Source organism: Carassius gibelio, chromosome A3 (assembly GCF_023724105.1).
Source record: "Carassius gibelio isolate Cgi1373 ecotype wild population from Czech Republic chromosome A3, carGib1.2-hapl.c, whole genome shotgun sequence".
Classification (NCBI taxonomy): domain Eukaryota; kingdom Metazoa; phylum Chordata; class Actinopteri; order Cypriniformes; family Cyprinidae; genus Carassius; species Carassius gibelio.
The window spans coordinates 21,144,511-21,167,989 of NC_068373.1; the positions used below are offsets into that span (position 1 = coordinate 21,144,511).

The 23,479-nt window shown below is 37.5% G+C and overlaps 2 protein-coding genes across 2 annotated transcripts; both read right to left on the reverse strand.

Moving 5' to 3' along the window:
- Window positions 1–456: 456 nt before the first annotated feature.
- Window positions 457–7,884, reverse strand: LOC127951888 (E3 ubiquitin-protein ligase ZNF598). Its single transcript, XM_052550025.1, has 12 exons — window positions 7,559–7,884; window positions 6,779–6,891; window positions 5,977–6,106; window positions 5,684–5,895; window positions 4,368–4,585; window positions 4,164–4,272; window positions 3,913–4,088; window positions 3,738–3,822; window positions 2,163–2,983; window positions 1,935–2,091; window positions 1,424–1,568; window positions 457–1,274 (listed from the first exon to the last, which is right to left on the reverse strand). The coding sequence occupies exons 1-12, from the start codon at window positions 7,730–7,732 to the stop codon at window positions 915–917; spliced, it is 2,700 nt and encodes an 899-aa protein (XP_052405985.1). The 5' UTR covers window positions 7,733–7,884; the 3' UTR covers window positions 457–914.
- An 866-nt stretch (window positions 7,885–8,750) lies between these two features.
- On the reverse strand, window positions 8,751–23,233 carry LOC127951907 (protein flightless-1 homolog). Its single transcript, XM_052550049.1, has 30 exons — window positions 22,941–23,233; window positions 22,030–22,140; window positions 21,849–21,920; window positions 21,343–21,423; window positions 21,052–21,137; window positions 20,449–20,610; window positions 20,212–20,315; window positions 19,935–20,110; window positions 19,575–19,732; window positions 19,396–19,480; window positions 15,694–15,841; window positions 15,380–15,513; window positions 15,080–15,292; window positions 14,724–14,903; window positions 14,543–14,625; window positions 14,377–14,451; window positions 14,199–14,282; window positions 13,952–14,123; window positions 13,763–13,867; window positions 13,023–13,214; window positions 12,729–12,917; window positions 12,491–12,630; window positions 11,850–12,054; window positions 11,540–11,694; window positions 11,373–11,433; window positions 11,134–11,262; window positions 10,938–11,044; window positions 10,440–10,545; window positions 10,277–10,342; window positions 8,751–10,150 (listed from the first exon to the last, which is right to left on the reverse strand). The coding sequence occupies exons 1-30, from the start codon at window positions 23,001–23,003 to the stop codon at window positions 10,016–10,018; spliced, it is 3,777 nt and encodes a 1,258-aa protein (XP_052406009.1). The 5' UTR covers window positions 23,004–23,233; the 3' UTR covers window positions 8,751–10,015.
- Between the last annotated feature and the right edge of the window lie 246 nt (window positions 23,234–23,479).

Below are 23,479 nucleotides of genomic sequence, written 5' to 3' on the forward strand. Positions count from 1 at the left end.
ACTTTGGATAAAAGCGTCTGATAAATGAAAATGTAGTTAATAGATTCGAGTATGTTGCACAAAAGAAAGTGATGAAGTACAAAGACTGGAACTCAAATAATTTGATCTAAGGGTTTATAATGTTCGACCAGCATTTATTCTGCAGATATGTCCTGACACATTGCAAATAGTTGACTGCAGGGCAATGACACAAATACCAGTTCCTGAAAGATAAAATGAGAAAAGGTGGCCATATCTCTGTAGGAGTGTGAAGATATATTTAAGAGTCACAAGAACAACGGAATTTAACAAAAATATAACCAAAATAATTTCTTGAATAATCCATCTATACTAATTTGGTATTTGAGATAAAACATTTTGTAATCTGATCCCATCTGCCAACCTGTCAAAATGTCCCTCGCACTGATTTAATTGTGTAAAGACAATCACGTGGGCCATAGAGTACAGAGCCGTGCATTTCGTTTTCCTGGCTTGATTTTTTAATTGCAAATGATTTACACAAACAAACATCCAAAAATGTTAATTTGTCAAAAATCAGTTGACAGATCACTGTAGCTTACTGTGAAATGCTATATATTAACCATTTTAATTTTCTGTTCTGTGGAGTTCATAAAAAGAAATGAAAACAATAGTTCAACTGAACGGCAGAAGTATTCTGAAATAAATAGGTTCTTTTTCAAAGGCAGCCAACCTTACAATTTAATAAAACAAATGACCATGCCAACAGCTCTGGAAAAACCTGATGAAAAGATGAACTGGTGGAGAAGCTTTCAAGTAGATTAAACCAGTTTCTCTTCAAACCAGTTTACATTGCAGCTCAGACAATCCCTCTTCCTTCAAGCGTCTTGCCATTATCCTGGTGAAGCACCAGGTCGTGTGTCACAAGAGAGCTGTGGATGTGCGTCTGCTGGCAGCTAGCTGATGATCTTGCTTATGGCCTGTAAAGAGGGGAAGTCATCATCGCCGATGTGCAGGGTTTTATGGGTGTTGAAGTCTTTCAGAGCCAGCACCTGCTTACAGGTGGGACACACTTGGCAGTCCAGCTCCAGGTGGTTGCTGGTGGTGCCTGTCTGCCAGGCTTTCTTTTTGTTTTTTTTGGGCTTGGAGTCTTGCTGCTGTTTCTCAAGAGCCTTGAAGTCTCCGTGGGCAGTGAGGAGCTCCTGTTGCTTGCGAGTGTCTGGGAGGAGAACCAGCAGCTCGTTGAAGACCCTGTTGAAATTCTCTCCCAACAGCTCTTGGCAGCTTTTGTAGTACCGGACAGCAGGTATTAAACCCTGCTCAAGAGAAAAGAGAGTTTATTAATATCCTATACAGGACAAATAGTAGAGATCAATGGAATATATTGTGCAGGAGTAATAGCATCTACCATATGATGACACTGGATAAAAAAAGATAACTGAAATGATCTTGGTTTGATGGGTACCTGTCTAAATTGGCCTGAATGGTTTTTGAACTCATTGAACTTGGTTTCATCATTTTGAAGAAAATTCTTAATAGACTGAATAAGGTCCATGTTTCTCTGCTGGAAATGTTCAGGTATGAGGTAGGATCCAACATCAGGTGTCCCTCTGAAAGAAAACAATGCTTAATGAGAATTTTTTTTTTTTTAAACAATTATCTTTTGTCAAACTGATTTTTTTTTAAATGCAATTTATTCCATTGATGTAAAGCAGAATTTTCAGCATCATTTCTCCATTCTTTAGTGTCACATGATCCTTCAGAAATCATTCTAACATACTGATTTGCTGCTCAAGAAACAATTCTTAATGTTATCTTGTATTATTATTATTATTATGGCATTTTATCAACATTCTCTCCAATACTGGCTCTGTAACATTAAGACTATTAAAAAATTTTTTTTTACTAAGATTTAATATCTTCAAAATATAACAGTGACTCAAACAGGGAACACACCCCACGTCACATTCTCTAACCTATTAACAGCAGGCATTGATGGTTCCACCACGTTACTGTTGAGCGGGATGCCGGTGAATCCTGGGGGAGGCTTGCTGGCAACAGGCCCAAGGCCAGGAGGAGGAGGAGGAGGCAGCGCACTCGGTGTGCTCTTCATTGGAAATGCACTTTTAAAGCCTGAAAACACAAGTAAGCACTTATGACCAATGTCATTTTGGGCACTGCTTTAAGAAAAGGAACCTGCTTACCAGGCGGAGGTTTTCTAGAGACAAGAGCAGGAAATTCCTCCTCCTTGGGTGGAGGAGGTTGGTCGGTTACTGGCTGCTTTAGAGGGGAAGGAATATTTTCAGGAAATGATGTACAGGACAGTGCTTCTGCTGGCTTCTCCGCAAGTCCATTTATAAAAGAGTTGGTTTTGTCTGGTGGCTTCATCTCAGGAACATTCTCTTTGTGAGCCATTTTGGACACAGACTCCGAAGTGTGAGAGGGAGAGCCCAGAGATGAAGTCGTGGCTTGCTTCTTTTTCTTATTGGTTTTGGGGTTGGGCTGAGATGAGCCACCTTTTACAGTCAACAAAGTGGAGATGTCAAGCATAGTCGGTACCGTGCGGATCTCCTGGGCCGTTTTACCAGTCTGGGGGTCCTCGTCATCCGATGAGGATGGACATTTGACTTTAGGTGGAGCTTTATGGGTTTCAGCTGAGGTGAGCTTCTTTTTGCGGCGGGATGAGGAGGCAGTGAGAGGCTGAGGCACACTTCCACTGGGCGGCGGGTCACTGGCAGACAGTATGGATGAAGAGACCGTAGGGGCTGTTCTGGTGGGCAGAACCACAGGTTTATTGGAAACCACCACAGGTTTGCTTCCGGCTTGAGACCAGGCTGATGTTGAGTTTGATTGTGGCTTCAGTGGTTTGATCTTGGAGACCAGTGCAGGAAAGTCCTCCTCCTGGAAGGACGAATGTTTCTTGGGTTGATTTGTGTATGCAGGTGTCATTGGAGCGGAAACAACGGAGCTAGACAAGCTTGGGAAATCATCTTCCTTCAGGGAGACAGAGGTTTCTTTGATCTTGCTGCAATGACAGGAAGACATTGTAAAATATAATCTGATTTAATTAAACTCAATGTACAAAACCAGATTTTTAAGTGGTGCTTGCCCATGATGCTTGAATGTTTCTTGCTGTTGCATATCATTTTCCTGATTTGTTCTGCATTTCTTTGCATGTTGATTGCACCACACGACTTTGATTTGGCAGACATAATAAAAGATTGTCAAATTATCTAAGGATTCATTTTCAAGCATTCAGAAGCCCCTTTCTTTCGTTGAGATTTCAGGACAGCTTTATCAGTCTAGTTTTGCGTTTAAAAAATAAATAAATTTGTATTTAGCTTTAACTTAATTCGATTAACTAACTTATTTTGTTTCAGTTAGTTGCCAAGGCAACATTTCTAATTTTCATTTAAGTTCTTCAAATATTAAAATTTTATTCCAGCTTTATTTAAATAAACAACTACTGACAGTTACATCAGCCTGGCATTTTTTACTTCATGCCCCACACTTTGATATCAATTTCAATACAGACATAATAATAAACGGAGCAATTCCAATAGGGTCCTCGCACTGCAGTGCTCGGGCCCTAATTATAAAATAAATAAAACAATTCACAGAAAGCGCTGCATTTACATCACTGAACAAATCTGAATAAACACATCTGGACAAAATAGATAAATCAAGAATGCAAGCACTAATAAAAAAAGAAATTACATTAGCATTACTACATAGAAAAAACAACACCACAAATCTTACTAAAAACAGGACAGACATACCTTTGAATAGGGGCTGGAGGTGCAGCTGCCCCTAAAACTGGGAAGTCCTGACCAGCCAAAGAGGCATTACTCTTCACTGATCGGGCTGAAATAGATTCAAACATGTAATTTCATCAACTTCCAAAATAAATAAATATATATAAACATACAATAATTGACCATAATTCCACCATACCTAGCATTTCGTTCGTCTGCTTGGCAGTGCCTCTGTTGTTTCTCATGTCATCAGGCTCCATCTTTTCTTCTTTGCGTGGCTTCTGAATACTCCTCTCTTGCACATGGCTTCTCTCTTCCTGGTGGCTGGCCATCGAAGCTCGCAGAGCAGCAGCCATTGCACGGTCCTCTTCCTCTCTGTGGACAACAACTCTCTCAGTCTTCCATGAGCACTTTTATAAATGTTAAAATGCAGTACTGATGAGGACCTACCGATTATATCTCCAGCTCCTGACATGCTGCTGCCCTCCAGGGGCTCGTCCTCTTCCTGGTCTTCCCTGTCTGTTGAAGCGATCCACTTCCTCATAGTCATCGCCACCAACTATCAGACAAAAGAAAGACATCCAAATGGGCTTGATGAAGGCATTCGGCTCCTAAATCATATGCAACTCACAGAAAGAGCAAATTCAGCTTTACCGTCATTTCTTCGTTGCTGTCTGTGTGCATAGTTGAACTGAATGTCGATTTGCCGATTCTGCCGTGCCTCGGCCCGGTTTTTGCTGTGGGCAGCAGCTTTGTGAGCCTTATAGTCAATCTCAGTGCGGAAAGCATGAGTGAACTGCTCTGTACTGCAGCGGCCCTCCTCGCAGAGGTAATGACTCTCTCTGAAGTGCTCACTGAGGTACTGGTAGTCACTATAAGACAAAAATAAAAGTATATTTTAAATTAAAGTACATTTAAATTAAGTAGTAATGATTTTGTAGCTCCGCTGACACTGGTAGTGCCCTGTGATTTCAATGCTGCAGAAAACATGGACAGAATTGCAGAATCCAGTCATAATGTATAACGCAGGAGCTGCTCCAAGAGTCACTATATGAGAGTTTCACCAATTGATTTATTAAAAATAGTGTTATATTATATACACAAAGAAACCTAAATATCTTTGCAACAAACGGTCAAAAAAAAAAAAAATAGTTTGGTTTAACATGAATAAATTGTGACAAAAATGCTTTACTATTTTACAGTAGAATGTACTTCCACTGAAAATGTAATGTTTAATCCCTTCATTTAATTTGTGTTAAACTTTTAATAAATTGGTGTTGAATTGTATACCCTAGTGAAAAAAAAAATATACAAAAATGTATCTGAAATACATTTAGGTTTTGCTAGGTATACAACAAATACATTTACATATTTACATGCTTAATAAAAATACCCTGCAAAATGTACATTTGATATACTAAACTGGTATAAGTCTGCTAAATTACTATTTATAACTAATTGTGTGCTTAATGCACTTTAATTGTGCAAAAGAAGTGCCAAGGTCTAATTAAAGATATACTGAAGTATTTTTGAACTATTGTAAATATACTTCAGGTAATCTTTAAATATCTTGATTTTTATAGAGATCATACAACCTTATTAATAGCAATTTTAAAACATTTTAGGCAAAATATTAAGAAATGTGGAGATGTCAATAAATATGTTAATTGATGTGAAGCATAGTTCAAATCCATTAACATAAAGCAAAAGTATTTTAATTAAATTATGGCATACATGCACTAATTTTCAATTCCATGCTTAATTATTTTGGGTCTACACCACCCATTCCAATCTGATTGAAGTGTTATTCGAAACAAGCTCAAATGGATGGATCGAGGTGTTTACATGAAAGGATTTTAGTCAGATTGAACCATCAACTAGGTGTATGCAATCATAGCCACAGTGAGTTGCATCTGGAAATAAACAAACGTTAATAAGTAAAAAAACGTGAACCAGAAGAGGTCTATTACCTGTAATACTCCTGAGCTCCATCTGCATCACAGAAATGGCAGAAGAAATGATCTCGCCGCAGGTGCTTCAACAACTCATCGTTGTCCAGGTATCGATCGTCGCAGAATTTACAAAGCGGATGTCCACGATGTGAAGTATCATCCGGGTCCCCTTGTGTTCGATGACGAGCCAGCTCTTTCCGATTGTACCACTTCCTCTCGTATGAGAATATCTGTACACAGAGCAAACTATTCATTGTAGGAATAAGGTGTGTGCAAACAAAATAATATTTTATTAAAACGCAACACTCTACCTTCAGGTGCTTTGCACATAACTTGCAGCAGAAGAGTTCATGTTGTTTTCGCATATGTTGCTCTAATTCTTCAAATCTGGAGAACACTTTTGACTCCGTGCATTGAGGGCATTCATGTGACAAAATCTTCCTGCATTTATTTGTAAAAGATAAAAAGAGATTGTAAAGCAATAAACTTCAAAATATTGTTTATTTTAAGATGAAAAATAGGGCTGGGAAACCATGTAAAATTAAGAAGTATTGTGAGGATTTTAATCCACTCTCTTTTTTTGGCAAGTAAACTGAAAGATAATGTCAGAGTTGTTCATTTCAACTCAGGTCACACCAACTTCAAAAATGTCAAAACATTGGTTATTTTTTATAGATTCAAGTATTGTCACAACATAAACGTAGGTAAAACATTACAGCTTATTATTGTGAATTGTTACATTATGCAGAACATATTGTATTCTTAGAGTAGTTTTAAAATATATATTTTTCCTTTTGATTCTTCAGAAAAAATGCCGGACTCCATCCAGCCTTGATTATTTTCAAAATAATTCATCTTGTCATTTTATTCATAGTACATTACACCTTTTCAATCTACAATGAATGTTTAGTTCAAAAGAATACAAACACATACACACATATACATACATATATATACATATGCATATAGATATATACATATACACACACACACATATACATACACACACACATATACATACATATATATATATATATATATATATATATACACACATATACATATATATACACACACACACACACATATCCCGGTTGAAAAAAAAGTTCCTACCTGAACTGTGCATATATGTTTCCATCCGCAAAATATATGTCATACTTCTTCTCACACTGATACTGATGAATGTGCAGAGCAGCAAAGGGCTCGGGTTTCTTTATGAAGACCACCTGTAAAATTACATCAATGTTTTTAATAACTGAAGACATTTTTCTTTTAAAAGAATGGAAGACTTCCTTACGGAGCATGAACGACGTTGTCAATGAAGCAAAAAGTTCTAAAAGCCAAATGTGTTCAATTTCCAGACTTGCTGATTAAATGTAACTCTTCACACAGGCAGATCAGAGAGGACTTTCAGAGAAACACACGTCCAGTAGATTCTCACACGAGCTATCTGAAGCTGATTACATTCTGCTGAGCCTCCCCAAAACCATGTCTGTCTAATTATTAAAACACACACTTTTTGAACTTTGTTCCTGGTACATCCTCGCCTGTCGTATGCTAACACCGTGGAGGAACTGGTTGAAACGTCAGGCAATAATTCACCAGTTCTACGCTAAACCAGCTCACTTACAGACTAAAGTCTCCAAGTTTGACTACAATCAAAAGTCGTCGAGAAAGGGAACAGCTAGCTCAAGTTAACTTCTGAAAGACGACACACCTCAGCTAAACTTTCTCGTGACATCTCGTCTACACTGCTAGCGACGCGACGGTCACGGCCGCTCCCGTTCCTAGTGCACCGGGAGCGGTGTAGCGTTAGTGCTGTTCACGGTGTGTCTAAACGGTGTGTGAAGCAGCCGAGGCCTGCGCTCGCTGCTGGAGGAGAGGCGGCGGTACCTTGTCGAGCTGCTCCCGGCAGACGGCGCAGTACTTCTGCTCGCACAGCACCCGCATCTTGGTGGAGCAGCGGTAACACACCGGGTGATCGCACTTCCCCACGGCGAACAGCTCGATGTCCTGGCAGCACAGCACACACGTGCTCTCCGCGTCTTTCTTCGGGGTTTGTTCCATACTGATAAAAGGCACTGAGTGTGTGGGTTCCCGTTTTATCGGTATAATCCGTTTGGATTTGCAGGGCTCGTGTAACGACAGTACGGGGAGTGAGGCCGGGTGAAGCGCGCTCCTGTGTGCGTAATCGTTCGGTGCAATGCATTATGGGGAACAATAGCCGTAGACAGGAAGAGCTTTTATTATGAAGCACCGGACTTTTATACCGCATACCTTGCGTGAAAGAAAATGCTAACAACATGATAATTATATTAATATGATTTATTATTATTATTATTATTATTATTATTATTATTATTATTATTATAAAGATGAGGAAATATGTAATTATATAGATATTAAAATAATATAGTTATATCAATACGATTTAATTAGACGATATATATATATATATATATATATATATATATATATATATATAAAACAATATTATTCTTTATTAATATAGTTGTAATAATAATAGCAATAACAATAATGTTAATTCTATTAATATTAAAATATAATAATTACGTCAATATTGTTTAATTAAATTGATAAACAAAAATAATTTATTAAACTGTGATTTATTATACATATTACCAATAACACAATCGTATAATTTGGCTTTTGGCCTATTTTTAGCTCATGAAACAATGTACAATATCATTTTTTTAAATAATATATTGACTTGATATATATTTAAATAATTTATAATAATTACCAAATATTAAATGTTCTTATCTTTGTTACTCTGTATTGTTTTACATCATTTTCCTTTATAACACAAATTAGCATTCCTAAAAACTTCCTGAAAATACATTTCCTACAGCATGGCTAGATTACAAGTAAACGATCAAATTTTTTAATTTCTCAATTTTTACAAAAATGTTATTGTTGACTACAGTCATTTGCTCAACCACTTATTACGAACCCCAAATTATCTTGCCCCGACTAATATACACAGTGCACATGATCCGACTAATATTCTTTAAACCCCATAAATGCATGCATACAGTGACAAATACTCCACAAGAGTCATACAGAAGTGCGATGAAACTTTATTCAATACAAAATACATAAATAGAGCATCTGCAGGTGAAATCAGTGGCAGAAAATATTTGTACACAAAAAAAAAATACATTTATATATGCATACAAAAAAAGCTGCGGTGACAAATAGAAACAAAACAGGGCAACTCGCAGTCAATTGTATTTTACCTCCACCAATCCCTTTTATGTGCAGCCATAACACATTTGATAAGCATAATTAAAATAAGAATATTTATTTCCTTGGCTAAACAATTTTCCCTGTCCAAGTTCTACAAATATTCAAAAAAAAAAAAAAAAAAAAAAAAACTATCAAGTAGTCCATACATAGGACCATACCCTTTTCTTGTTTTTCTTTTAAAAAAGAAAAGAAAGAAAAAGCACAATCTGTGATCTTTGACATGGTGCCAGATAAATAGCTTAAACAGCCTTCATTTGTGAAGACCAAATCATGGTATCACTGTTGTACTACTACAGATCCTGTTTTTAATTAAAATCACTGGGTTCAAGCCAGTTATCATCTGCATTGGTATAGATGTATGGGGCAGTTTAAGGGCATAAAAGCATTAATTCTCATGCAGACAAGTAAATAACTGAAATAACATCCCACATAAACTGTGCAATTCATTATTCCATCAGCATTGACATCAGAAATAACATCCCAAAAGTGAAGCAGTAAAACAGATCAAGCTGATGGAAAGAAACATTTAAAGGCAAAAAACAAAAAACTGGTGTTATTCACCAAATCAGCATTTTAACTGGGTGACATCTGACTGAAACAGACAAAGGTTTTGTGCTTTCAATAACTGAAAGCCTTGGCAGAATAGTGTAGCCTAAATCAATGATATGAAGAGTCGTTTTTAAAATAACCACTGTAAAATTTAGAAAATGTAAACAGGTAAGACAATTCACTACACTTGTGCAGCCAGATGGTTAAAAAATGTTGACTCTCCCTCAACAGATACGTTCTTCTTAAAACATCCCTTAAGGAATAGAGCATTTGATCTCTTGAGGTAACGCTTACCTAAGTGCTGTATCATTTAGACTCTTCCTTTGATTTTAAATCTACACATCAATATAAAATTCGATAATATCGCTTCATTTAGCAAATATATATATATATATGTGAGCTTTTTAAAGAGAGTGATGCAGTGCACAATAATAATGGAAGGTGTGCTGTAAGTGGTGTTGTTATCTGAACCCTAATGCTCATTACTGTATTCAGACAGACGGTGTGTGAGGTGTGAAGTGCGATGCTGATTTATGCAAGTGTGGTCCTGAAGGCGCTCCATGCGTGGAAACAACGGGTGAAACAGTGAGGCTCGTTGCCCTTGCGCACCAGGCGCAGTTTTCTTGGGTGCTCTGTTTCCTTGGACCTCATGTGCTGAATATAGACCTGATTAAAGAACGACACAAATGTTAAGCAGACACAAGACAGGCCAGGAGGCAAGTGTGTATGTGTGCAAAGATTAAAAACAAAGTGCTGGTGTACAATAAAACTACCACTCAATATGTCACTGACCTGACAAGCCTTCAAGCTCAGTTTAATCTCCACCTGGCTTGTCTGTGTGCCTACCCACATATAAACCTGTAAAACAAGCAAACAAAAAAAAAAGCTCAGCAACAACAACAACAAAAAAATCACTGCCAAGAGAATCTTTTTTATTGCATGCATGAAGCTCTACCTCTTTCCCATTGTCCAAAAGCATGATGTCGTCATCGGCCAGGTCATCCTGACAGAAGTCGGAGCACTTCTCCGATATAGCAAAGTAACCCTTCTCATTGGAGCACCTGAGACAAAATGAAAAATCTATTATTACCTCAAAAGTGTCATTTATTCCTGTGATGGTAAAGCCGAAATTTCAGCAGTCACTACTTTAGAGTCACATGACCCTTCAGAAATCATTCAAATTTGCTGATCAAGAAACATTTCTTATTATAAGCAATGTTGAAATCAGTTGTGCCATTTAATAATTTTGTGGAAACCATGTTAACTTATTTATTCTTGAATGAAAAATTCAAAAGAACAGCATTTATTTGAAATAGAAATCTTTTGTAACACGTGTCACATTGCAGTCACATTTGCTGAATAAGAGCATTCACTTCTTGCTAGAAAAATACCTGCCTCCAAACTTCTGAGCAGTGGTGTATTTAAATAACTTGAACTGCAATGAAATACTCACCTAAAGAGTCTAGCGTATTTCATGTACTCTGCGTCTTCATCATATGGCTTCTGTGAGCCGATGCCAACCCAGAAGAAATTTTCTGGCTCTTCTCCTTCATTTATCACCTGAAGAAAAGCGAAAAAAGAAAACAATAATTGTTAAAGAAAAAAATAAGTACAAGATGTAATGTGCATGTTTTGATTTTGGTATGAACCTGTTTGCTGTAGGTGTCATCAAACATGGTGTTCATGATGTCCTCTGCCAGTTTGGCTTCATCTGGGTCTGCTGCTCGGCCCACCCACGTGTACACGATTCCCTGGTTGTCGGTACTTTCAAATGGCACCTACACAAATAATGTTTGAATCATTAACTGTTTATAAACCACTGCAAGTTATCTTTATTACTATCTGATGATTTATAATACATGCTACATTAAAGTACATTCATGTTTACCTTCAATATGAAGCAGAATTCAGAGTTGAGGTTACTGGAATCTGTGGCTATTTGAATAGTCCTAAAAACGCACCAGAAACACCAAATTTTTCATTTTTTGTCATTTTTTTTACATTTTAGATAAAAGATGAAAATATGCTACCTGGACAAAACATAAATATAGTTACCTGGTGCATAGCGCACTTCCATTTGTCCGGATGTGGTATAAACTTGGCTGCACACTGTCCACTTTTAGCTTCCTCTTGCCTTTGTGGATGATGAACTTCCTTTTGAAATGTGACAAGAACTTCAGATTCTCCTGCTGCTGGGTCATCCGAACAACCTGAAACATACACAAGATGATGACGACGTCTTCTTTAAAAAAAAAGTTAATGTCATAACATAAGAAGGATTACACAGTCAATGTAACATGAGTCACTACAACAGAATGAGGATACATTTCATAACATGCACAATAACCATGTAAACATGTGATACCTCCAGTTTGCCTGGGAACAAGCTCTCAAACTTCTTCTGCAGGCTGAAAGTGAAGGTCAGCCAGCCCATGTTGGAGGCCTCACGGCCCTGCCAGAAGTAAACCACACACTGGAAGTCTTCCTCAGGCTGTTTGTCCTCATCTTCTCCTTCTCCTTTCTCTTTGTCTTTCTCCTGATCATCCTCATACTCCACTGGCACCCAGTACCTGAGACAGACACAAATATCCCATTATTTAATTGTAACATCTTCAGGTATCTAAAACATTAGTTATTTTTATACAGAACAAATCGACACCAGCACACTGAGGATCAGATTTAATGGAAAGGGTGTGCTGTGTCTTTTTTTTTGTTGTCTAATGCAGGTGTTCTCCACTTTCCTGTAGATTTGAGCTCCACTTCTAATTAAACAGAGCTGAACAAGCTAATCAAGGTCTTGAGGATCAATATAAAGTGACAGGAAGGTGGGATTGAGCAAGGTTGGAGCTCTGCAGGTAAAGTGGACCTCGAGGGCCAGAGCTGAGAACCCCTGGACTAATGATTTCACTTAGTTAACAATCATTATTCTGTCCATCTGAGAACTGATGAACATTACCACCCAGCTGCAATTCTTGCAGTTATTTTTAGTGAAACCATTTGACCAACCTGCAGAGAAATACGTAGCAATCCTGAGTATAAAAGTGTCCAAACTCCTCCTCTGGTAAACGGGCAAACTTTTTCCCCTCCAGAACAAATCCCTCCATACCGTCCAAATCCTCGTTCCACTCCTCGATCATCTGCTCCGCCTGTCAGAGTCACAACAAACCCACAAAGATACTGATTTTTACAGAACTGTAGCAGAAAATGAAAGGTTGGGATTAAAGAGCTGTTAAAGAAGTCTTACCTCTGTGAGAGGCATCGCTGGCTGTCTAGGAAGGAACAGAGCTGTTAGGTCAGCTTTCATCTGGTCCTTCTGCTCCGCATCCTTCTTCACCTTTCCAGTCAAGCCCTCTTTTTGCTTCACACTCTCTGCGTTCCTGGTATAATCCACCTTCAGCACGTCATCCCAGTTTTTGAACTTGGATTTGAAGACCTGTCGAGTGTAACATGGTATTGGAGCAGGAATTGAAACAATTCTTTTAAAATGCAGTTTCATTTAAAAGGAGGACTGTGAATTTTTTTATTTTGTCAATTTTACCTGGCACTCTGTGCCCTCCAGATTACGGATGACCACAGCATGTTTTGGTCGATGGAGGATACTGCACACCTCTTGGCCCAGCTTCAATGCAGCTGCCCTCACAAGACGTGGGGATTTACGGCCGATCCAAATGAAGACATCAGACCAGCAATCTAAGATGTAGACACCTTTAGTGTCTAAAAGACCTTGTACCTAAAACAGCAAGACATTCCACTAGTTAAATGTAATCAGGGACGATACCATACTAATAATTCACTGATAAAATAAAAAATAAAATAAAATAGTAGTAAAAGAATTTAGTTTTTTTACATTTGAGATAAATAAATAAATAAATATATATATAATGCATGCATTCATGCATACATGCATACATATATATATATATATATATATATATATATATTCAGGGACAATACCATACTAATAATTAACTGATAAAACAAAAGACTAGTTGTAGTAAAATAAGTTTTTTTTTTTTGTAAAAAACATGTTCAGTTTTCTTTGATTAATCCAAATTCAAAAGATAAAAATTTATTTGAAATTGTAAAAACTTATGTTACAAAAATTTGAAACTTGATAAATTCATTTCTATCCTTGCTGAAAGAAAGGATTAATTTATTTTTTTATTATTATTATTAATACCAAACATTTGAATGGTAGTGTAAACTCAAATGATTTTAGAAGCATTAAAAACAGAACATGGAAATGACAAATCACAACCGTCTAAACTCTGCATTTACCAGTCTTTGCTCTGGAACCATATCTAGTTTGAGCTTGTCCTTGTGCTCCACAGAGAGTTTGTAGTTAATCTGAGGAAGTTCAAGGTATCCCAAGCCCAAACCAACCTAACAGACCAAGAAAGTACAAAATATTTTACAACATGTGGTTTTGGAAAGGAATGCACAACAAATAATAAACCATTCCCTGACCTTATAGAGCTTGGGTCGGACAGGAGTGAAGTCATCTGGGATATGTTTCTTGATTTCCTCAGGCTGCCCGCCAAGAATTTCCCAGAATTCTGGAGGTTCTTGATTGTGCATCAAAGTTGTAATCTCTGCTTTGCCTTTTCGCTCATTTTTGTTGATCTTCTCAGCAAATAACCTATAAATAAGACAGGCACTACTACATATCTGAACCACAAGAGGGGGGAAGACAGCTTATTTGTTTGCATCTTACCTTGCTTTTGTAGTAGCAGCAAGTGTTGCATTGCCTCCTCTCCAAACAAATATTTCAAGACCAGCGTCCACCAAAAAGACAAACCTTAAAATTGGAGAAAAAAAAAACAAAAAACATTAATCAGATTGAATCACTCCCACCATAGTACATAACAGAGCAAAAAGCGCATTAAGCTCACCGAGGATCGAGTGAGGATGCTTTCAGAGGCACCGACTCTAATTTGATGTTCTTTTTCCCATAAACCCTGTACAACCTGCCCAAAACACAAAACAAACAGGATTAGTGCGAGTCACACCAGGGATAAGCTGGAGAAGCTGTCCTGGGTGTTGTTTTCGGTGGGGCACCTGGTTGGGTATTGAGTATCTTCTACAGAGTAAAATCCACTGGCAGTTCCACCCTCAATATAAGAAATCTCATTGTTGAACACCTAAAAAGACACATTTCAGAAAAATATAGCTGAGTATATACTGATAAAACAGAAACACATCGTTTTGTGCAGAAAAAAAAAAAGTTGGTTTTACTGACTGCAGTGAATTCTTCACTCTCGTCTCCCATCTCCTCTCTGATAGTCCTGCACTCCGCTCCCAAATAATTACGGAGGTTGACAGCATGGATGGCAGAGCCGGCTTTCTTATCAAGGGTAGCATTGTGCCCGATCCAGTAATAGATCTCCCAGTTCAGGGATCCACTGTCATCTAAGAACGCCTGTAGAAATACATTAAAAAGCATTCAATGAAAGAAAGGATGAAGACTGAATGCAGATCTCATAAAAAATGTAAAAACAAAATTGCATTATATTACATTTCAGCATCATGCTCATTTAACAAAAAAAAAAAAAAAGTAAGAGAGAGAGAGAGAGAAAAAAAAAGTACAGGCCTGACCTTGAGAACAATGTAACAGTCTGCCTCGTAGAACTTTCCATGGAAGGCCTCGTCCACCTGAATGGGTATAAAGTTTTCTATCTGCCAAATGGTAAGACCAGGGATCTGCCCCACATCCTCCAAGAAGAACTCAGAGTAATCCAGCGGAGGTTTCTCTAGCTTCTTGTCCCATCGTTTGGTTTTTAGATCAGTGTATTTCAGTTCTCTGTTCTCCTAAAGATTGTGAGAAACATAAAGACCAGGAATGTTTTGACGTGTACCATTATAAAGGTTCCACCGTGAGCTCTGCTGTTCTCTTACCTCGATGGATTTGTTCTTCTCCTGAGTCACGTCCGACATTCCCTTCAGCACCTGTTTAGCCTGATCATCCTGGGTCGAGTCCTTGCGTCTCCTTAGCCTCATCTTTCTGGCCATATGATCTCTTGGGGTATTTCCTGCATAAAACAAACATCATATTGCAATTTGAGTTTCATTACAGAGTTATAGTTTGTTTTGTTACTTCAAATTCAGAAGTATTCAAATTGTTGAGCCAACAACGGTTAGGTAGGTGTGAACAATAACAACAACAACACTATTAGAGAGAAGAAAAAAAAAAAGACAAACATATATTGTACCTCCACCAGCTGCTGCCACAGTGGCTGGAGATGCACCAGCCAATCGCAGTTGGTTCTGCAATGAGAAGTCTATGTTGTACCACTCAGCTGTCCGGTCCACTGGTTTAGGGGGCATTACTAGATTTGGATTCTCCCGGACATCCAAAACCTAAAAAAACAATCAGATTGTTAATAAACAAATTTATTCAGCATTTATTAATCATTTTAACATATGCATGAGTGTTTGTGGCTTTACTCTTAAAGGGGTCATATGATGCGATTTCGGTTTTTCCGTTCTCTTTGGAGTGTTACAAGATCTTGGTGAATAAAAAAAGATCTGTAAAGTTGCAAAGACTAAAGTCTCAAATCCAAAGAAAGATTCTTCAAAGTTAAGACTGCCAAGCCCCCCAAAACACGTCGTTTAAACACGCCCCCCACATATCTATGTCACCATGTGGAAATATTTGCGTTATGCTGCCCAAATGTTCACGCAAAGAAAGAAAGCCTGGTTTCAGTAACCACAGTTAGTGTTGAAGCAGTCATGTCAGGGAGATGCTGTGTGTATCTAGGTGAAAGCTAAAGCACTTTATTTGGTCTTCCAAAAGTAGATGCATTTAGAAATCTTTAACATTACTAGAGTACAGCAACACATTTTAATAGTTACAAATATGTAGAACGACATACACAAATATATTTAACATATTTACTTTTGCACTTTGCTTCAGTTTTGCTGCACAGTGTCAAGTCGGCACTCTCAGATCTGGCAGTACAAGTTCAAATCTTAGTGCTTTGACTTTTGCAGTATTCCTGTTGCAAAACTATCTTGTGCACTTGTATATGTAGACGTGAGAGAGCAGAGCTGGGACCGGGGCTTTGGTGCAAATTAAGACATTTTATTGGTCGATGCCTGACCAATCAACAACTCCACCCATTGCGACTTTATATTTTTTTGTGTATCAGTTATTTGTAAAACACCGCAAATTATTTTCATTGAATATCCTTAGCTTTTAGGATTTTAAGACACTGCATTCATCTTGTAATTCAGGTATTATCTGGTAGGCAAATAATGCAACATCTTTCATATGTATATCCCATTACATATTGCAGAGTAAGCTCGCTGTACCAGAGCAGCTGAGAAACAGTTGAGACATGCTCATGTGGTTCATGGAGCTATCAATAGTTTCAAACAAATCACACTGTCAATATGTTTGAATGGGATTGATCGGGACAGATAGCATTCTAGTAATTATTAACACATAATGTGCTTTGATTGTGCATGGATAACTATGCAGACTATGCTTTAAAATAGCATTTTATTCTGGGGAATGAAACAGCATTAATATGTTCTCATACACCTTGGCAGTCAAATGTGACCAAACACCATAAGTGCAACTTTTAACCAATAAAATAACTGCACTACATTTTAGCTTAGTTCTGTTTAGTTAATTTGAAGAGATTTTGGCACTAAATAAGCGCAAATGATCATGATCCATGAATGGCCATTTAAAAAATAACATTTTCTAATAAGCTTATTATTTATATTACAATTAGTGTAGTATTTAGGGTTAAAATAGAGAAAATGTTTATAAATTCCAGTGAAGAGAGGCAAATTAGAGGCATTTGGTGGCCAGAAAGATAATATTCATATGTAATGTCATTTGATAATCATTAGATGGCCTTGTGGATATTTAATAAATACATGTATTTAGCTTTTTAGGCTGTGCTTTTTAATGTACATTTAGACATTATCAAACACTCTATTCTTATAAAAAAAATGTAATGTTGCATTTAAAAAGGTTCATTACTGAACAAGCAAATTAGGAATTGAACCCAATAAAGAAGTTTAAATTCATTTTACAAATAACAAAAAACAGAGTTATGTTGCAACTCTGATGCAGCGATATGCAGTGGGATATACATATGAAAGATGTTGCACTATTTGTCTACCAGATAATATCTGAATGACAAGATGAACCTATGAAATGAAAATAGTTTGCAGTGTTTTACAAATAACTGATACATAAAAAATATCTTTCTTTCTTGGCAAGTCGCGATGGCTGGAGTTGTTGATTTGTCAGGCATCGACCAATAAAATGTATTAATTTGCACCAAAGCCCCGCCCCCAGCTCTGCTCTCTCACATCTACATATACAAGTGCACAAGTGAGTTTTGCCACAGGAATACTGCAAAAGGAGTAGCAAGAGTCAAAGCGCTAGGATTTGAACTTGTACTGCCAGATCTGAGAGCTACTGATTTACCTTCATAGTTTTGCGCACACCCATGCATGTGTGTGTGAGAAAGAGAGAGAGAGAGAGAGAGAGAGAGAGAAAGGGGTGAGGGGTCACACAGTGGAGTCAACTGTCTTAACCGTCTGAGGCTTGTTTACTGCAAACTCATAAGAGCTTCCTCACGCCACTCTGTTCCCCTTTTGGGCTTGAACTGATGGTAATACTAAGGACATTATTAACTGTCTTTACATTTATTTTGAAACATGAAGCTCGCGATTATGGAAAGGGGCTTTTCATTTGCGACAAGAGAGATAAAAGCATCATATGGCCCCTTTAAAGTACGTACATAAAAATCATATGCTACCGTTTAAAAGTTTGAGGCTGCTAAGATTTTTTGTAAATGTTTTAAAAATAAATCTCAGTAACACTTTCTATGAAGCCCGTATTTATAATCCATTATAAGGGTATTCTTAAATCATTATAATGAATGCATAATGCATTATAAAAAACCTTAGTTGTTGTAACATCTCATGAATATTCATCATTCTTTTATATATTATAATATTTACTTATTTTTCGTTATAGCTTTTAAGAGTATGATTATTTATAACACAATAAACACGTTGCATCCACATTTACATTGGATTATATTTCTCATAGTTATAAATGTATTATAAGTCTCATATATTGCAATTTATCTGATGCTACTTTACTTAAAGCGGTCAAAGACCACTTATTAGTAGAAGTAGTAGTAGTAATAATAATAATAATAATGATTTTTTTTTATTCTCTCAAACAGCTATAAAATCAGATATCAGATCAGATGAATGTGTAATAGGACACATTTGCTGTGAACTATTTTTATTGTGATATTAGTTTAATTATTTTAATGGTACCATTTAGACAGCTGTTGATGAGTGCAACTACAACTACATATCAACTAGTGGTCATTAGAGTATTAGTATGTCTGCTACTGTAAATATATGCTAACACTTTATTTTGATGGTCAACAAGATGGTCTATGTCTTTGCAAAGTGTGTTTGCGAGTAAGTCAGCTTATTCTACCACACTAGATTCAACCATTCTTGAGCATACTAATACTCTAATGAGGGTTAGTTGGCATGTAGTTGCAAAGTTGCTAATAGTCGATTGATTAAAGGGACCATTCCAAAGTATTATGAATTCATTAATGATTTAACCCTTATGTTTTATAAATACAGGCTTCATAGAAAGTGAAACTGAAATCTCTTATGCCCAGCAAGGCTTCATTTATTTAAATCACAAACATAGTAAAAGCAGCAATATTGTGAAATATTACTACTAATTAATAGAACTGTTTTTTAAGTTATAGAAGGTTCAAAAGAACAGCAATTGTTTGAATTAGGAATCTTCTGTAATATTATAAAAGGAAAACAATCTTACTGGCCCCAAAATGTAGTGTAAGTAATAACAGTAAGAAGAATATTTTTTTTCATTTTTAATAAATAGTTCATACCTCCAGGTCAGTGAGGAAATGAACAGCCTCTGGTAATGTCACAAGGCGGTTCTTGTTCAAAACCAGCTTTTTCAATTTTCCACACCTGAACAAATCAAAAAGCCACATATTAATAAAAATATCATATACATTTGTTTCATAAATGATATCCGACTACCAATAAACAGTCAATTAATCACCTGCAAAGTCCCTCAGGAACAAGCTCCAAATTATTATTTGCAGCCATGAACTCAACCAGGTTGGACAATTTTCCTACACCAGATGGAAGCCCATCAAAATCGATTTTGTTTGAGTTCACATACAGCTTCTTCAGCTTTGACAGCTTGCAAATGGCAGACTTCATATCACATTTAATGGGGGAGAAAAAAAAGAGACAAGATTAGCAACAAGTCAATCAAATATATCAATGTAAGCTAAATGTGTTGATGTGATGAAGCATTTTCTCCTGCACATGCACAAAAGCACTTTCAAGTCCCAACTACATCTGATAAGTGCTAAGTTCAACTAAGTTTTACTTTATATGGCAATGAGGGACTTACAGGCAGGGATGTGAGCTGATTCCTAGAAAGGTTGAGCGTCTCGAGTTTAGTCCACTGATCTATGCACAGTGACAGTTCAGATATCTGATTGCTGCTCAGATTGAGCCGTTTGAGATTAGTCAGCGTATACAAGCATTCTGGTACCCGAGTCAGATCATTGCAGGACAGGTCCACATCTACACAGAAACACCAAAGATTCATTATACATGGAGCAACAGCAACTACAGATACTGATGACTGTTTTACAGACAGCAAAGTAACACCCCTGGATCTCTACCTGCTAGGCTGGTGAGACCCTCCAGACTCGTGGGCATGTTATTTTGAGTACGCTGAGTGTTCCTTAAATGGAGGGTTTGAAGGGCCACCATAACAGGTAACTGCCTGTTACCACAAAGGCACACAAGCGAGAAAGAGTTTAGAGGCAATGCTGATAACACAACGATGTCATCTGATTTGGCAGAGTACAAACTGCACAGACAGAAATAAATCAACTTGTAAAAAACATCCGTCTTACCTCAGCTGTGCATGCATAAGCGGATTATTATTGAGTATGAGGGTCTGCAATTGGATCAAGCGTCTCAACTGAGGAGGAAGACTGTCCAAATTATTGTCACTTAGGTCCAGGTACAGCAGATCGGTGAGGTTAATGAACAGCTGATTTGGAATGTTATCAATGCTGTGAGAAAGAGCAAACATCAGAGATGAGTATCAGATTACACAAGTTCACAGAAATCCATGGGTAAAGCCAATATGAACTGTTTTTTTTTTTTTTTATCAGGTAAAAATTGTGGATAAAAATATTATCATACTTATTCAGTAAAATCACAAACATTTGGAAATGTCAAGGGGCCTTCAAATATATTTGTGGACAAAATGCGAGGGGCGAGAAGGTAGAAAGGTTGAGAACCACTGATGGATGGATGTTGCATTGGGTTTTATTTCAGCATCTTGCGAGAAAAATGCAGGCACAAAAAATGCATCCTTTGACTAGGCCCCCAAACCCTCCCCAGGATCTCTTTCAAAATACCAGATAATAAAAATAAAATACAAGTTTGTTTCAATGAGTAATCATTATTCCTCACTTCCAAGAACAGGAGTACAAAATAGAAAGACGAACCTATTGTGACTGAGGTTTAAGACTAACATGTTCTTGGAGTTCTCCAAGTCCCGAGGGATTTCTGTTAGTTGGTTGTAGCTCAGATCCTGAACAGAAGAGGGAACAACACACCTAAGCACACATATCTTTTACCATAATACAACACACAATCTATGACAAATTCACTGATCGGGAGTCGGGACACAGCCCTGTTTACATAAAATTGAATCATGCCTATAATTTTGCACTTAACTGAGATATATATACTTCATCCACCAGAGAGAAATGAACACAAATTAATTCTCTACATACCAGCACAGAAAGATCATCCAGCTGAAAAATATCATCAGGAACACCAGAGTTCTTCAGGCTGTTTGCTCTAGCCACAACCGCCTGCAGCAAAATAACAAGAGCACGTGAAATGCTTGTCAGAGCATTTCCAACAAAAATGTGGAAAATAATGCGGTGTTAATTCAAAATGCATTTAAAATATTTGGGGTCAGTAACATATTTTCATGATTCTCTGATAAATAGAAAGTCCAAAAATAGCATTTATTTGAAAAATAATATTCTTAAACATTAAACAAAACATTACAAGAAATATTTTGGAACATTATAAATGTCCTTATTGGCTTTTTGTTTATTGCATACTTGCTGAACGAAAGTATTGAATACTTTCAAAATAACAACACTATAAAGGTTCTGACCCCAAACTTTTGAACGCTAGTGAATGGTACGTTAATATTTATATATCCTTATGTCAAATGTAAGCAGAGGAACATGTGATTGACAGAGCATTACGACATATTTCACATTACCCTCAGGTTGGGAAGACTTGACAGTTCTCCATGCAACGTCGTCAGGTTGTTGTGACTCACGGACAAATGTTCCTGATTTCACACAAAAGAGCAAAAAAAAGACCCAAGATTGAGCATTAGTAAGTTGACAGTCTAATTGCGAAATATGAAAATGTGACTCAGCTGTGTAATTGACAATCACCAGTTTCTGCAGGGAGGACAGTTCCTCTGGAAGATAGCAAAGCCCTGTTCTGTTCAGCTTCAGCCATCGCAAGCTGGTCATAGACTTGACGTGCTCAGGAAAATAACCCCCCTGTGTTCAACAGAAGAGATACAAGTATTAGTCTCAGATCAGACCATCATGAGTCAGTTTTTGTGTTAGTGAGTTAGCAGTTTTTGATGTATCTGCTACATTGATGTAATCTTCCAAACTGTACGACTTGCCTCTTACTGAAGCTTAAATTTGATCTCAAACAAGCTAAACCTGGTAGATTGATGTCACTTCAAGGCAGAAAAGTTATGGGGTGTGTTTGCTATGGCAACAACATGAGCCTAAGCTAGAAAACTTGCATGATGTTCACACAGTCGTGTCAAGAGGAGTACACCTGCCTTTACATTCAGACTCACAGAGCCTCAGTACAAAGGTACTCAAGCGAACCAACACACTTGAGAGCTTGTGTAATGTAATACAGTTTAAGAAAATTCTCTTGTAAGATAATTATGCATTGAACATATTTAATGCTAAAAATCTTCTTTCTCATGTTCATACTGATGAACTCTAATCTAAAAGAAGCTGAAGCATGTTTTGAAATCAAGTGCGTCAGCAGCGCAGTTCATTTATCGAGGCCAGATGCATTATAGTGTCACCAAACACATCTGACTCGCTAACAAACTTGTAGTTACTTCCTTGCTGTCACACAGCTTGACTAAGCGACAAATTCTGACAAGTCTCAAGCTAACGCCCAGTGTCCGTAAGCTAACACGGTTAGCGCTGCTAGCTCACCATCCCAACTGTTTTGACACGCTAACTAGCCTACATCACTTTCCTCGTTTTAGCGGATGATTTATTATCAAAACCCAGTACAAACAGACGAATTAAAGCAGAATCCTCACCTTAAAGTCGTTCCCACTTAGATCTACTCCCCTGATAAAGGGGAGAACTCCGGTCGCGGCCATGTCTAGTTCAGGATATGGCAGCAGTCACAGCCCGTTTCTTTCTGTTTTGGCAGCGGCTGCTCGAGGATCAAACACTCCCCCGCCCTCAGCTCACATGGTACAGCCCACTAACTACTCAGCGTCACCTACCACAAAAAGTTTATTTCTTTTTCGTTAAAACTGCTACTTAAACCCTCCCAAAACGTGCTAAGGAACACCCTGCTGCAGTTGACTCAGAACTGATGCATTACTGAATCATGTGCAGAACAGATACACTGACAGGGCCTGGGACAAAGATGTGAGGGGTTGAATGGCTCTACTGGGATCATGGGCTCCCCTCAACCCTAGGGGCTGTCACAACATTCCCAGTTATTCAACCTGGACAGCAATAATTTGCATTTTATGCTACTGAATCCATAACATTTACATTATATTTATGCATTTAGCAGATAAAAAAAAAAAGAAGAAAAAAAAAGAAGGGGAGAGTAACAAAAGCA